Source organism: Lipotes vexillifer, unplaced genomic scaffold (assembly GCF_000442215.2).
Source record: "Lipotes vexillifer unplaced genomic scaffold, Lipotes_vexillifer_v1.1 scaffold240, whole genome shotgun sequence".
NCBI classification, from domain to species: Eukaryota; Metazoa; Chordata; class Mammalia; order Artiodactyla; family Lipotidae; genus Lipotes; species Lipotes vexillifer.
In genome coordinates this window covers 933,680-946,687 of record NW_006797481.1, presented here as the reverse complement: position 1 = coordinate 946,687, position 13,008 = coordinate 933,680, and the positions used below count along the sequence as shown (strand labels likewise).

At 44.5% G+C, this 13,008-nt stretch overlaps 1 protein-coding gene across 3 annotated transcripts in view; it reads right to left on the bottom strand.

The window, feature by feature from the left end:
* Window positions 1-3,539: 3,539 nt before the first annotated feature.
* The window catches only part of FGFR2 (fibroblast growth factor receptor 2), a 105,623-nt gene continuing 96,154 nt past the window's right edge, over window positions 3,540-13,008 (bottom strand). For 2 of the 3 annotated variants that reach the window (XM_007469561.1, XM_007469562.1), the window contains exons 12-16: window positions 12,627-12,749; window positions 12,000-12,070; window positions 10,200-10,337; window positions 8,395-8,500; window positions 3,540-5,237 (exon numbers count right to left, since the gene is read on the bottom strand). In XM_007469561.1, coding sequence (XP_007469623.1) covers window positions 5,073-5,237; window positions 8,395-8,500; window positions 10,200-10,337; window positions 12,000-12,070; window positions 12,627-12,749 — 603 coding nt within the window. In that variant the 3' untranslated portion in view covers window positions 3,540-5,072. The remainder of the gene's footprint in view (window positions 5,238-8,394; window positions 8,501-10,199; window positions 10,338-11,999; window positions 12,071-12,626; window positions 12,750-13,008) is intronic. The other variant, XM_007469560.1, reaches the window with a different exon arrangement.

Genomic DNA, 13,008 nt, shown 5'->3' with positions numbered 1-13,008 from the left:
ATAGTGCATTAATCGGTCCCAGGGGATTGCTCAAGCTCACTAGACTTTATTTGCTATAAAACTGGGGACATGGGGCAGTGAGGCACTCAAGGATTCCAGCCAGAAAGAATCTCTGTCCCTCTGCGTCACGTGTTAGTGCTTCCTTCCTTTCTCAGTCAAGAGGAAAGACATGGAATTGATCAATTTCTCAGGCCCTCTACTCCGTGAAGCTCCACTGAGGCCTCTTAGCTATCTTGGCCAGTTTATAGGTGCAAAAGCCAGCCAATTCAGTGAAATACCTTGTTTTAGAAAACCCAGTAGCTATTATGTATCTTGATCCATGATCTAAGTCTTATTTCCTCAGCTATTGAAATCTTAGGAAGACCTTTTACACCCACTAGGACAGCTATAATAAAAAGTATGAACAATAACAAGTATTGGCAAGAATATAGAGAAAATGGAACTCTCATACACTGCTAATGGGAATGCGAAACAGTGCAACCATTTTGGAAAGCAGTCTGGTAGTTCCTCAAAGGTTAAACACAGAGTGACCATATGACCCAGCAATTCCACTGCTAGGTATACAACCAAGAAAAACGAAAACATACGACTGTACAAAACTTGTACACGAATGTTAATAGCAGCACTGTTCCTAACAGCCAAAAAGTGGAAACAACCCAAATATCCATCAACTGATGAATGGATAAGCAAAATGTGTACCTATCCACACAATGGAATATGATTTGCCAATAAAAAAGGAATGAAGGACTGATATACGCTACATGAACGAACCCTGAAAACATTATGGTAAGTGAAAGAAGCTAGACACAAAAGGCCATATATGATTCCATTTATGTGAAATGGCTAGAATAGGCAAATAGCAGATGGGTGGTTGCCAGGGCTGGGAGAAGCGGGGAGTGGGGAGTGACTGCTAACTGGGACAGGCCTTTTTGGAGTGAGAAAAATGTTCTGTATGGTGGTAATGGTTGCACCATCTTGTGAATATATACTAAAAAAATCACAAATATACAAAAACAGGTTCTCAGGAAGAGAAAACTGTTTATTAATAGAATACCATCTGCCAGAGCTGAGCTAAGCTCCTACGGGCAGCCCTCATGGTAAGACCATGACACTGGTGATAACCAGTTTTACAGCTGAGGAAATGAAGGTCCAGATAGAATCCAGGACTTTCCCGACATCACCCAGCTATAAGAAATAAACCAATCCAGTTCCCTCCCAATCCACCATCCATTGTCTTCCTCCTGGACTTCCTAAGGCTGCAGCCTTGTTTACTTAGACCATTTCCCAGCCATGTGACCCTTAGGAACCTCAAGCAGACCCTCAAATTCCTGATCTATAATAGTGGTCTCTGTACCTAGCCCTCCTAGAGCCTCAATTATACAGTACAAGCTAGCAGACCAACATCTTGCTTCCAGAATGGGGCCTGAGTCCTCAATCCTCAGCTGTTCAAGTCTGTCAGATGGTTTACTGTAACTGCACGTTTTGGTTTCCTATGCGTGGTATCAAGGAACTTCCCAAAACATCTGGTGGAGGGAAGCTCCCTGAGGTAACAAGGGATGGAGAAGCTGAGGAGAAAAGGGTACCCGGTTCTCAGGGAATCCACCCAACGCCCCTGAAGGCCTGACTTCTCCGCCATGCTTCACCATCCCTGTATCCTGCCCAAGGTCGCCATCAGCTAGACCTTGAGCAGCCTCTCGAATCACCCCACTTCAGGGCTGGTACCCCTCCTTCCTCACCAAGATGCCTGCGACTTTCGGTTCTTCATGTCTCGATGACAATCACACTGCGTTTCGACTCATTCCCATTGTTGCCGTAAGTCTCGGGGTGGGAGGTGGGCTAAGCTAAGCAGGGCAGGGGGAAGCCTTATGCTCCAGGATTCTTACCAAGCCCTGCCCGTGTCAGTTTATTTGGACCACATTACCTTCCTTCCCTTGATGACAAATCTAATTCTAAAACTAAAATGGCCAACAGCTAGGAGTATAATCTACCTTGTCTATTTACAAGATAGCTTACATTGTAAAAAGCCGTAACCTGCACCTTCAGTCTCAAAAGTATAGAAGATGTACCATGGATTTGCATGAATGTGGAGAACCAGCAAGTCCTTCCTGCAGCCTGGCCAAGGGGAGGGAGCCCATTGGTGTAGACGGCCAGAGGGCTGCAGAAAAATCTTCCTGAACACATGTGACTAAAGGTTGCTTTCCCTTTTTTTAAGATTTTTTTTATTGAAGTATGCTTGATTTACGATGTCATCTTTTTTTTTTTTGGCCGTGCCACGCAGCTTGTGGGTTAGTTCCCCGTCCAGGGATTGAACCCGGGTCAAGGCAGCGAAAGTGCCGAGTCCTAAGCACTGGACCACCAGGGAATTCCCGTGTTTAGCTTATTTTTTAAATCCCATTCTTTTGGGTGGGATTATAACCCTGTCCTGATAATAAATAGCACAGGAGATTGGCAAATGCAGAACGAGGGCTGAGGCCACGCTTCAGTTGGCTGGTGAGACCCTCACTCTACCACTAATGGCCTCAAACAGAACAAAGATGCCACCTTCTTTCCGCCCCCCCCAGGAGAAATATTTATGTATGTATGTATGTATGTATGTATGTATGTATGTATGTATGTATTTATTTATTTATTTTTTCGCGGTACGCGGGCCCTCTCACTGTTGTGGCCTCTCCCGTTGCGGAGCACAGGCTCCGGATGCGCAGGCTCAGCGGCCACGGCTCACGGGCCCAGCCGCTCCGCGGCATGTGGGATCCTCCCGGACCGGGGCACGAACCCGCGTCCCCTGCATCGGCAGGCAGACTCTCAACCACTGCGCCACCAGGGAAACCCGAGAAATATTTATTTTATTCTGAACTGAAAACTTGAGTTCTGGCCAAGGACGGCACTTTTTAACCACCAACAGCCCCAGAAGGTTCTGAGAGCGTGGCTGAAGTTCAGAAGCCGGATTGTTTTTGTCTCCTTTTCCCGGTGTTGAGGCTGGCAAGTGAATATAATGAAGCTGTTAAGAGTCACAGATTCACATTTGTTAAGAGGCCAAAAAAGCCCTTTCCCTCTTCAGATTCTGGGTGGATGGAAATAAGTAAAACTATTTTGAAAGCTTGTTCAAGTTGTCTTTTTGAGAGTTTGAAGCAAATTCTACATCATGAGGAAGGCAGCCTAAAAGATTTCAAGGGGCCCAGTATCCAGACCTTCTGACTATCTCCCCTCTCAATACCTCCCAGCCTTAGAACAGCTGCCCGTTCGCAGAGCTCCCTCCGATGCCATTCATGTGCTCCTCTGGGAGCGGCTGGGGCCCAGAAAGGAACACGGACTCCCCTGGGGTCCCAGGGAGCAACGGAGCCAGGACTTGAACCAGCCTCTTCTGATTTTCCATTGGACCCACCTGTTGCAGGTACAGCTAGTGCCGGACAACCCCTCTGACAAGTCACTGTTTGTAGCAAAGAACAGACCTCCCCAGCTCTGCTTTCCTTCTGCACAATCACACCACACAGCACGAGTCGGCACCTCCGAACACGGGAAACCATTTGGTAAGACACGAGTATTAAAAAAATAAGCTGCGTGACATTTATTTTGTCTTGTTAACATTATTATCTGTAGAAACATTTTTATTGTCAGTATAAAAATTAACAGGCTTTATTAAATACTTTCTCCAATTTCATAGCACGTTAAAAATCAGTGTCATCTCCATTCATGCTGCATGGCTACAGCAGAGTGAGTAGGTGTTCTGAAAGCAAAACACAGCACTTTCATACAGAATGGACAGCGTGGCAGTATTCTGATGTTGGCATTACGCGGGATTCTTTTGGTGAGGTCCTGCTAGGCGGAAGCAATTCCTTAAAAAGGTGGAAGGATCCCCCAAACTATCAGCAGAACAACTTGGTGTTTCCATTTTCTTCGATGGGACATGAAGATTCTAAAAGGCTTCTCTGTCGCCAATGAATCTGGAAGCCATTATGAAGATTCGCCGAAGAATACAGGCTAATCTGATCAACGTGCAACTCAGGGGCAGAAGGCCAGCTGCCGGAGAGCAGAACACTCTGCTAGCATCTCAATGAAGGGCCCTCCTTGAGGAATGGACTAAGGCATCTTTTTAAGAGAACGGTGGTACCATTTGTCTTGGGGAGCCCAGTTAAACGTTTATGGGCGCAATGACAGAGCTGCACCAAAACAAAACGCCTTCTTATTAACGAGTTCTTTTTAACATGGGCATTTAGGTGGTTTAAGAACAATCATCTGACAGCAGAGTTGAAACACAAATAAATCAAAACTTCATTTTCCCCAAATCAGTCCTAGTTTGTAAATATTTCTCTTTTCAAAGGATCTGATAACTAGTTAAGTCCAAGCAAGAGGTTAGCTAGTCTGATGCGCTGCCGGCATAGAAATGCCACTTAAATTACAAAAAAAAGCCCTCAAAACAAAAAAAAAACTATAAACAATTGTTTTGTATATTACCAATCCATTAATAAATTAATGTTACACCATTTTCCCTGAAAGCAAAAGTATTTTTCCACCTCTGCTCGGTGAAAATTAAGAAATTCTGTGTAAGAACAGCATTTAGCAAATAGCTATTTAAAAAAAAAAGAGGGAGAGAGAGACCAATTCTCTAGGTGCCTTGGGACATCCATTTAAAATCAATACAAAAAATAATTCCTTGTAAATATATAATATATATTTATACATAATTTGAATATATTTACATACATCCAGCACCTATATACTGCAATTGTGCTCTATAAGTATGTGCTGACATATATTTTCTCCATTTATTACAAAATTCACAAGAAATGCAGAATGCATGTTTGCCTTGAGTCTGGCTGGTCCACAGCCAGTACCCACAGTGGGTCATCAGCACGTGATGGCCCATGGCAGTCCATTGCCCCGGAAACATTCTCCTTCTCCTGGTGAAGATTACAAATTCTTTACACGTGTGCTGATTACTTTTCCAATTATTTACTCCTCTGATGCATATACACACACAAGCCAAGACAACAGGCTCCCAGAGGCAGGGCCTCCCTGCTCAGTACAGCTAGGTTCCTGGTGCCGCCCTGTTTGCGGATGGGGGACAAGCCCATTCATGTTTTAACACTGCCGTTTCTATGTGGATACTGAGGAAGGCAGGGTTCGTAAGGCATGGGGTCCGGAGAGAAAACAGAATCATCTCCCGAAGAGCAAGAACTCCTTGTGTCAGGGTAACTAGGTGAATACTGTTCAAGAGGCTGACTGAGGTCCAAGTATTCCTGAAAGAAGGGAAGAGAGACGTTTTATTTCATCTCGGGTCAGGATAACAAGGTGAATACGGTTCGAGAGGCTGACTGAGGTCCAAGTATTCCTGAAAGAAGCGAAGAGAAGACTTTTATTTCAAACGCAGGCTCTTGAGACGTTGATATGGGAGTTGGGACAACATGGGGGCACCCCCAGCAGGTTGAGACCTGCCCACCCCGGCTTCCACAAAGACCACCTTGAGACCCCAACTTTATCTCCTCTAGGCTGCCCTTCACTTTTCTTCTCAACCCATCTCAAATGAACTATTGGCAAGTAGGGAATGTTAACACCCAGCTGAGCAGTCACCTCGACGGGCACAGACCCAAGGACCTGCTTGTTGGACCACACGGTTCAAATCCGCACCCAGCAAAATGGAAAAAACGTAAGATGTTGTGGATGCCCGGGAGCCCTTTCCATAGCTGAGACCATGAATATTTATTTCACGAATTACATTTTACTATCATAGCTTCCAGGATAATTTAAGGGGAATATGTCTTCATTCAGCGGGTAATTTCACAGATGCAATTCATTACTCTCAGAAGCTCTCTGAGTTGAAAATGTAAACAGGTTCAAAAAAGGCTTGGATATACTCGTGTTTGTTACACCCACAATGGACAGTTGGAGAACAGTTTAGGAAAATGCAGGTTGCGTCTTCACGTTTTGAAGGTTTGAAATTCAAAAAGGGCTCTTCTGCTCCCTGAAGTATCCATCGGTGTTGCTGTCAGAAAGCCCACCCGATGGCCCCCAGATAACATTGCTTCCGACTTAAGACAGGGTGAGAGCTTACTGCCTGCTCTTGTGTGGCCCGTGAGCTAAGAACGGTTTTTAACATTTTGAAATGGTTGGGGGAAAAAAAAAAAAATCAAAAGAATAACATCTCATGGTACTAAAACTATGTAAAATAACAAAAGTCACATTAAATTTAAAATTTAGGGTCCATCCAGTTTTATCTAAACACAGACATATTCATTTACACATCGTCCGTGGCTGCTTTCCTGCTACAATGGCAGAGTTGAGTGGTTGCTACAGAAACCCACAAAGAGGCCCATAAAGCTGAAAGTTGACTGTCTGGCCCTTGACAGAAAAGGTCTGCAAAGTATGAAAAGATTTCTAAACTGGGGAACTTCTGGGCATCACTGCCTCAACTGCCTCAACTGGGCTAGCATGTTGGGGTGCTTCTGCTCACACCCCCAAAAGCCAAGGAGAATACTATGACACATGGTTTTGCTGAAGGGGGGCAAAAAGTGCAGACCACAGCACAACCAGCCTCAGTGTTATCAGAAAAGAGCCCACAGAATGTTGGCGACTATACATTTTAAAAGACAAAAAAAAAAAAAAAAAAAAAAAAAAAAAACACAAAACCCAAACCACCCCTGTAATTCATCACCAGGTTTGGCAAGAAAAAGAGTCCCCATCCAAGAATGGGGGATGTGTCAGTTCCAACAACATCAGGAGGAACTGCACAACTGGAAACAAACACGCCCACCACATCAAAAGAGAACTTTTTTGCTTACAATGATAAAAATGAAATTTTGTCCTAAATGGAACCAATTTTCTCCAGCATATGGTAATGATTTTCAGAAGGAAAGAAACTTCGATTTTTATATCCGTTAGACAATATGGCATTCTGCTTTTTAATTTTAGGATGCTAGATGTAAATTTCAGGGTGAAAATGGGCCCACTTTAAATGTAAATATATAAATAAACAGCATAGAGCACGGCCACAGGATCATTAAAATGGAACTTTAGTGCTTTCCCAGTTTCTAACTGAAGCCATAAATGTTCAGATCTGATAGGGAAAAAAGAAAAAAAACTAGGGATATCAGTGGATTCCAAGTCTAGGGTTAAAGGAACTTATACTAGAAACAACAATTTTGGCAGGAGAAGAAAGTTGGTGGTTTTTTTTTTTTTCCCTTGAACTGTTCCTTTCAACTTCTGAAGGTCAGCTGTATTCATTTAAATGCAATCTCTCCCTTTATCAGCTACAGTCAGACGCACAGATAATATTGCTGGCTTAAGGCTTCAAATCACAATATTTGATTATTTTTTTAAAAAATCAGTCTGAAACTATTAAATGCATTATTTTAAAATAAAGGTATTCGTTTCCTTCTAAAATATTTAGGCAATTTTAACCTTTTTTTGCTGTTATTAAGACAATTGTAGGGCTTTTCTCCCCCGCCCCGCCCCCCCCCCCTGCGTCTGCTAACCCCAAACTCACAGTCCATCCCTCCCCCCCCCCCCCCCCCCCCTCGCCACTGTTTGGAGGAACACTGTTCTACATCCTCATTAAATAGCTCTAATTCATTCACTAACAAGTTCTCCCTATTGTGGGGTTTTTCTGGCCTTGATGGGTTTATCATCTTTCCTGCTCGGACCACTTTGTTCCCCCAACCAGAGATGACTCCGCATGGTGATGCAGCCACTGACATGGCCGAGTTTGGACAATGAGTGACAAAAGAGGGTTTCTTTTGTTGGTATAGATTACAAATATTTTCTAGAAAATAAATATTTTAACAAAAGGTATGAATTTTCACTTAAGGATCCTGTAAGTCAGTCATTAAAGGAAACTCTGTGTACATTTATGCTGTGACCAGGCAGGGTCACATCGTTATATAGAAGCTGGAATGTGTCACATATAGAAGCTGTGTCATGTGTTATATAGAAGCTGGAATGGCACAACTTCAAGGCATCCCATCCAGCTCATCAGTAACGGACCATCAGCAGCCCTCACAGTAATGACCAGCAGCCCTCACCCTAATGACCAGGGCAAGGAATCCAACCAGCACAGAAACCCCAGCTCCTTCCCACGCAAACCCAAACACTGCAGTCGGACATTTCTTTCCTCTCCCCATCCCCCTACATATACGCACCCTGGACCCACCACCCACATGCCACAGTGAGGGGCAGCCTCAGGTGGGGTCCTCTGTCTCTGGTTTTGTGAGACAGAACTCTCAAGATGTAGTTCTGAGAAAAGTCAGGATTTGGGAGGAACACATAGGTTCACTCTGTCTGACCCCTGTGGAACAAGGATAAACTATACCCCAGAGTCCAACAGGGGAGGCTACATTTCAAAAACTGTGCTGGTCTCCCAAGCAAGGACCCTGGGCTTCTGGAAGGAGGTTCTTAACTTACCTCATTGGTTGTGAGTGTGAGAATTCGATCCAAGTCTTCTACCAACTGCTTGAAGGTGGGTCTCTGTGAGGGCACCGCATGCCAACAGTCTCTCATCATCATATACCTGGAAGAGATGGGTTTCCTTGGTGAATTAATTCCCTAAGTACTAGGGGGCATGGCTATAAGCCAGTCTTAATAGTGAATATGGAGAGATGTCCTCAATTATGAAAATGTATCAGAACCTCCCTAGCAACTAAATTGGGGGGTGGTGATCCACTTTGCCAAAAGAGGCACTGCTTGATTCCTCTGAAAGGCACTTTGATTTACAAAAACACCACGTTAACCAAAATGTTTTAGGAAGGTATATATGCCATCAAAAAAGACACTTCCATGTGTTTTCACGGCTGACTTCTGGTATCCCTGTGGCAGTGACTTATAATAGGATATCACATTTCCACGGCACTTTTGGACACTGTGGGAAGAGCCCTATAGGAGCAGGCGGGAATCCGGTCCTCCCTCCCCACACGTCCCTGCCTGGACCAAAGCTGCTCTACCGTTATCTGCCTGACACTCTGAACAAACGTTCCTCAGTTTTAAAAAACTGAAGTTTGAAAACTACAACTTTAAGGCAAGGTTCTTATGAATTAATCTGCTGTCACTGGGCTGTACCTTCACTTCCTGATTAACTCTTGGATAGGCCTAGGTTCCCAGGCCTTATCTTGAGGATGGGTTCCGACAGACCCTCTAAGGCAGCAAAAGCACCAGGAATGACAAGGAACACAATAAAACGCAAGAGGGGGGAGATATGGGGACATATGTATATGTACAGCTGATTCACTCTGTTATAAAGCAGAAACTAACACACCATTGTAAAGCAATTATACTCCAATGAAGACGTTAAAATAAATAAATAAATAAATAAATAAATAAATAAATGCCTTTATATAACATACTATAAAATGTGGCCGTTCATCAGATGTCCACTGTACACCAAAAAGCACTCATGGGATTACTGATATAAAATCCCATGAAACGATACCCAAGAGACCGTGGTCTCTGGGACAATCCCTTTTCTTAGTCAGTTCTGGGGGTTGGGAGGAGAGACTCCTTTCCAAAGCACTGACGTTACTGCGCAAGACCCATGTCACCAACACAAGGTAATTCCACTTAAAGTGCGGGGTAGGTTTTGCTAGAAACCAGCTCATGGTTTTAGAGTCAGATCGGGTACTCTAAGGATGGCACCTGGACAAGTTTTTAATTCTCTGCACTAAAATATGGGTAAAATATAGGTAACCAGACACTAGTTCATTCGCCCTGAGGAATGTGGTTGAGGTCCATCTATAATAGCAATTTTCAATGGTCACAAAGAGGCTGCAGACGCACCCACTCTCCACTCGCTGTGCGGGGGCCACAGGCACAAGCCATGAGGAAAGGGGGCAGCCCCAGGGCTTTTGAGCTTGTGTATGTGGGAAGCCTGATGTACCTTCCTGTCACTTTGACAACAGCAAGGCACAGTACAGTGGCCCAGGAAGATCACCGGGCTCGCTGTGTGAAGTCAGGAGCCCTCGGCCGGGCAGCCCGACACCCTCTGCGGTTTAAAGCTCGCTCCATACACCTCAGAAGGACGCTCTTTCTTTTGGACAGTCCGGGCTGTCCATGGAGCTTTCTATCTCAGTTCCAGGATTGGGCCCGGAAAGTTTCAGCAATTCTTCTTCTTAGGACATGTTTAAAAAACCAGGGGCCTTAGAAAACCAAAGTATCCAGGAGAAGCATCACTGGCGGGCAGGGGCTCCTGGGGCATCGGGAGAGACGACGGCCCTTACAGTTCATTGGTGCAGTTTGCCGGCTTATCCATCCTGTGCCCTTCCTTAAGCAGCTTAAAAAGTTCCTCCACGGGAATCCCTGGGTAGGGCGAGCCCCCTAAAGTGAAGATCTCCCACATTAACACCCCGAAGGACCAGCTGCAAAGAAGGGAGAAAACAGCATTAGTAATCCATCTGAATCACAGAAACCTAAACACGCCCAGTTAAGAAAATAAACGCCCACTTACTTCTTACGTTCAAAGACAACTGACCGGGGCCCTCCTACAGTTCATCCTACTTGCCCCTTCCTGCCACCAAAGAGCATCCCCAGATGACAACGAGAGGCTATTCTGATGGAATTTTCCATCAACAGACAAGTGATAAGTAAACCACCACTCTTTTGGGGGGCAGAGGGGAGGGTGGAGATTTGGGGGTTTTTTCCTCCTTCCATCACTCTCAAATAAAACTCTCTGTCTTAAGGCAAGTGTTCTAAACATGAACTTCGAAACTGCAAAGCTCTTTATGCTCCTGTCCAGCTCTTTTGCCGGCCTATGTGCCCTGACCCCAGGGCTGTGACCTACAGTATGAGCAGCTGACAGAATAAGGCCAGCATGCTGATTCTGAGAGGTAACAGCTGCCCAAGGTGGCCAGTGGACCATCTGAGGGCACAAAAGTTTTCCGACTTACTAAGGTCATGAAGGGAGTTAGCGCCGGGCTGGGATTAGGATGGAGGAGCGCTGTGCCCCAGACAAATTTCATACGACAGAAAAGTGAAAACATCTCACGGGGCACAATTTATACCTGACCGTGCAGAGAGCCACAGTTGGATACGGAGCCTTGTTCAAGAGACTCACAATTCCTGAGCTAATTAGGCCGAGAGTCCTGCATTTATCTATGTCACTGGAAATACACCCGCACTGATTCTGTTGAGTTTCAGAAATGAAACCGCCTTTGGTTTTGTGCAGAGCGAGACTAGCAGCACAATCCAGGCAGTGTGCTCACTGCAGAACTGGGAATCGTAACACTTTCCTTCTAGGACTGCTGAAGAGGACCAGTGGCTGTAGCATGGGATCCATGCCTGCCCCAGAAATCTTCCCACCCACACAAACAACAGTAGCTCAACTGATTTTTTAATTCAAAGGAACTGGCAAAAAATAGAACAGAGAGAGATCCTCTGTACCTTTCACCCAGTTTCTCACAATGGTAACATCTTTCGACCACATTTCCAAAGCTGGAATTCTAAAATACCAGTTGGAGCCTGGCCCTAATAATATTTTTAAGTGTATCACAATAGAAATATTGTATAGTTTGCACTCTATTTCTGTAACATTATCAAGGATGCTATGACAAGATCAGAATTTTTTCAAAGGATAAACAGGGAGCGGGCCCTGGCGGGATCATCCTAGTGGATCGTGTCCCAACCAGCTTTCCCCTATGAGGACAAACCTAGGATGTGGAAAACATGACAAACTACTCTCAAGTAGGAAAAGTTTCAGGGCGCGAAGAACACGCCAACAGCCTGGCAAATTAGATAGCAGCTTTGTACTTGCACATCCGTGAATTAGTTCAAGGGGGAGAACTTCCGCTCTGGCAGGAGCAGGTTAGCGGTTCCACCTCCTGTGCGCTTTGAAGCCGGGCAGATTAGTAACAGAGCATTGGTTACCAGCCTACCATAAAATCCATCCTTTCTAAGGCCAGCTCCTGCACCTTCTCTGCATGTGTGAAATGCAGCAGGGACCAAAGAATGAAGGAAGGCAAAGAATGTACGAGATTTTTACAACTCAGCCCGAGGGAAAAGGCAGAGACAAGGGAATTACTTACACATCACTCTGATGGGTGTACACTCTATCGAAAAGGGCTTCGGGAGCCATCCACTTGACTGGAAGTCGGCCCTGCAGTGTAGAAGAAATGTAAAAACCCATATATTAAAACCGATTTATTTTAGCAGGCTCAACTGGGCTGTGCCCTGTTTATTTTAAGAGCTGACACTCTAATGGTTTTTGCTGGACAGTCACTAGCGCAGAAATAAGCTCCAACTGGGACTACACAGAGCGTGGGAGATGCACAGATTTGGACACGTTAATAAAATGTCGTTTCCTTGGATTCTCATCATCATCTATCTCCCTGGCAGGCAGACACACCCTGACCAGCTCCTAGGTGAAAATTAACCCAGAAACTCCCAGGCTCTAACCTTTGCTAGGAATGTTCTTGACAAGGAGCCTTATGAAGGTTCTTGCTGCTGATTACTCTGTATATAAGACTGGTTCACATTTACCAAGAGTATCTTAACTGTAGTCTAAATTTGCTTACTGAGAAGTTTATAAAGAGTAAGGCAAAAGAACAGGAATAAAAAGGCATTGGTCCTTCTAGCTCTGAGCAACATCTTTCACCTGGAACATCCCGTGCCGCCTCTCCACCCCCTCCCACTTCATCACTGCCACAACTTACATTTGTGGTCTTTTTGTAGTAGTCTATATTGTTGATATCTCTGGCCAGTCCAAAGTCAGCTATTTTCATCACATTGTTTTCTGTTACCAAAACATTTCTGGCAGCTAAATCTCGATGAATGCACTGAAATCGAGAAAGAACTCATTTCAAAATGCTACAAGAATAAAAAGGTAATGTACGCACTTCTTATAATGCAGAGAGAAAATACATCTTACGTCAAAAATTGGTATTTCTTTTCTAATTAAAATAAAAGACCAAGGCTGCAACTACTTCAAAGAGCAAAGGTAGATAAAGAAAACACATGCCCTTTTATCTGCAGTTGACTGGCATCCTTCGTATTACGAACACCTAAATGACTTTTTTTTTTTTTTTTTTTTTTTTT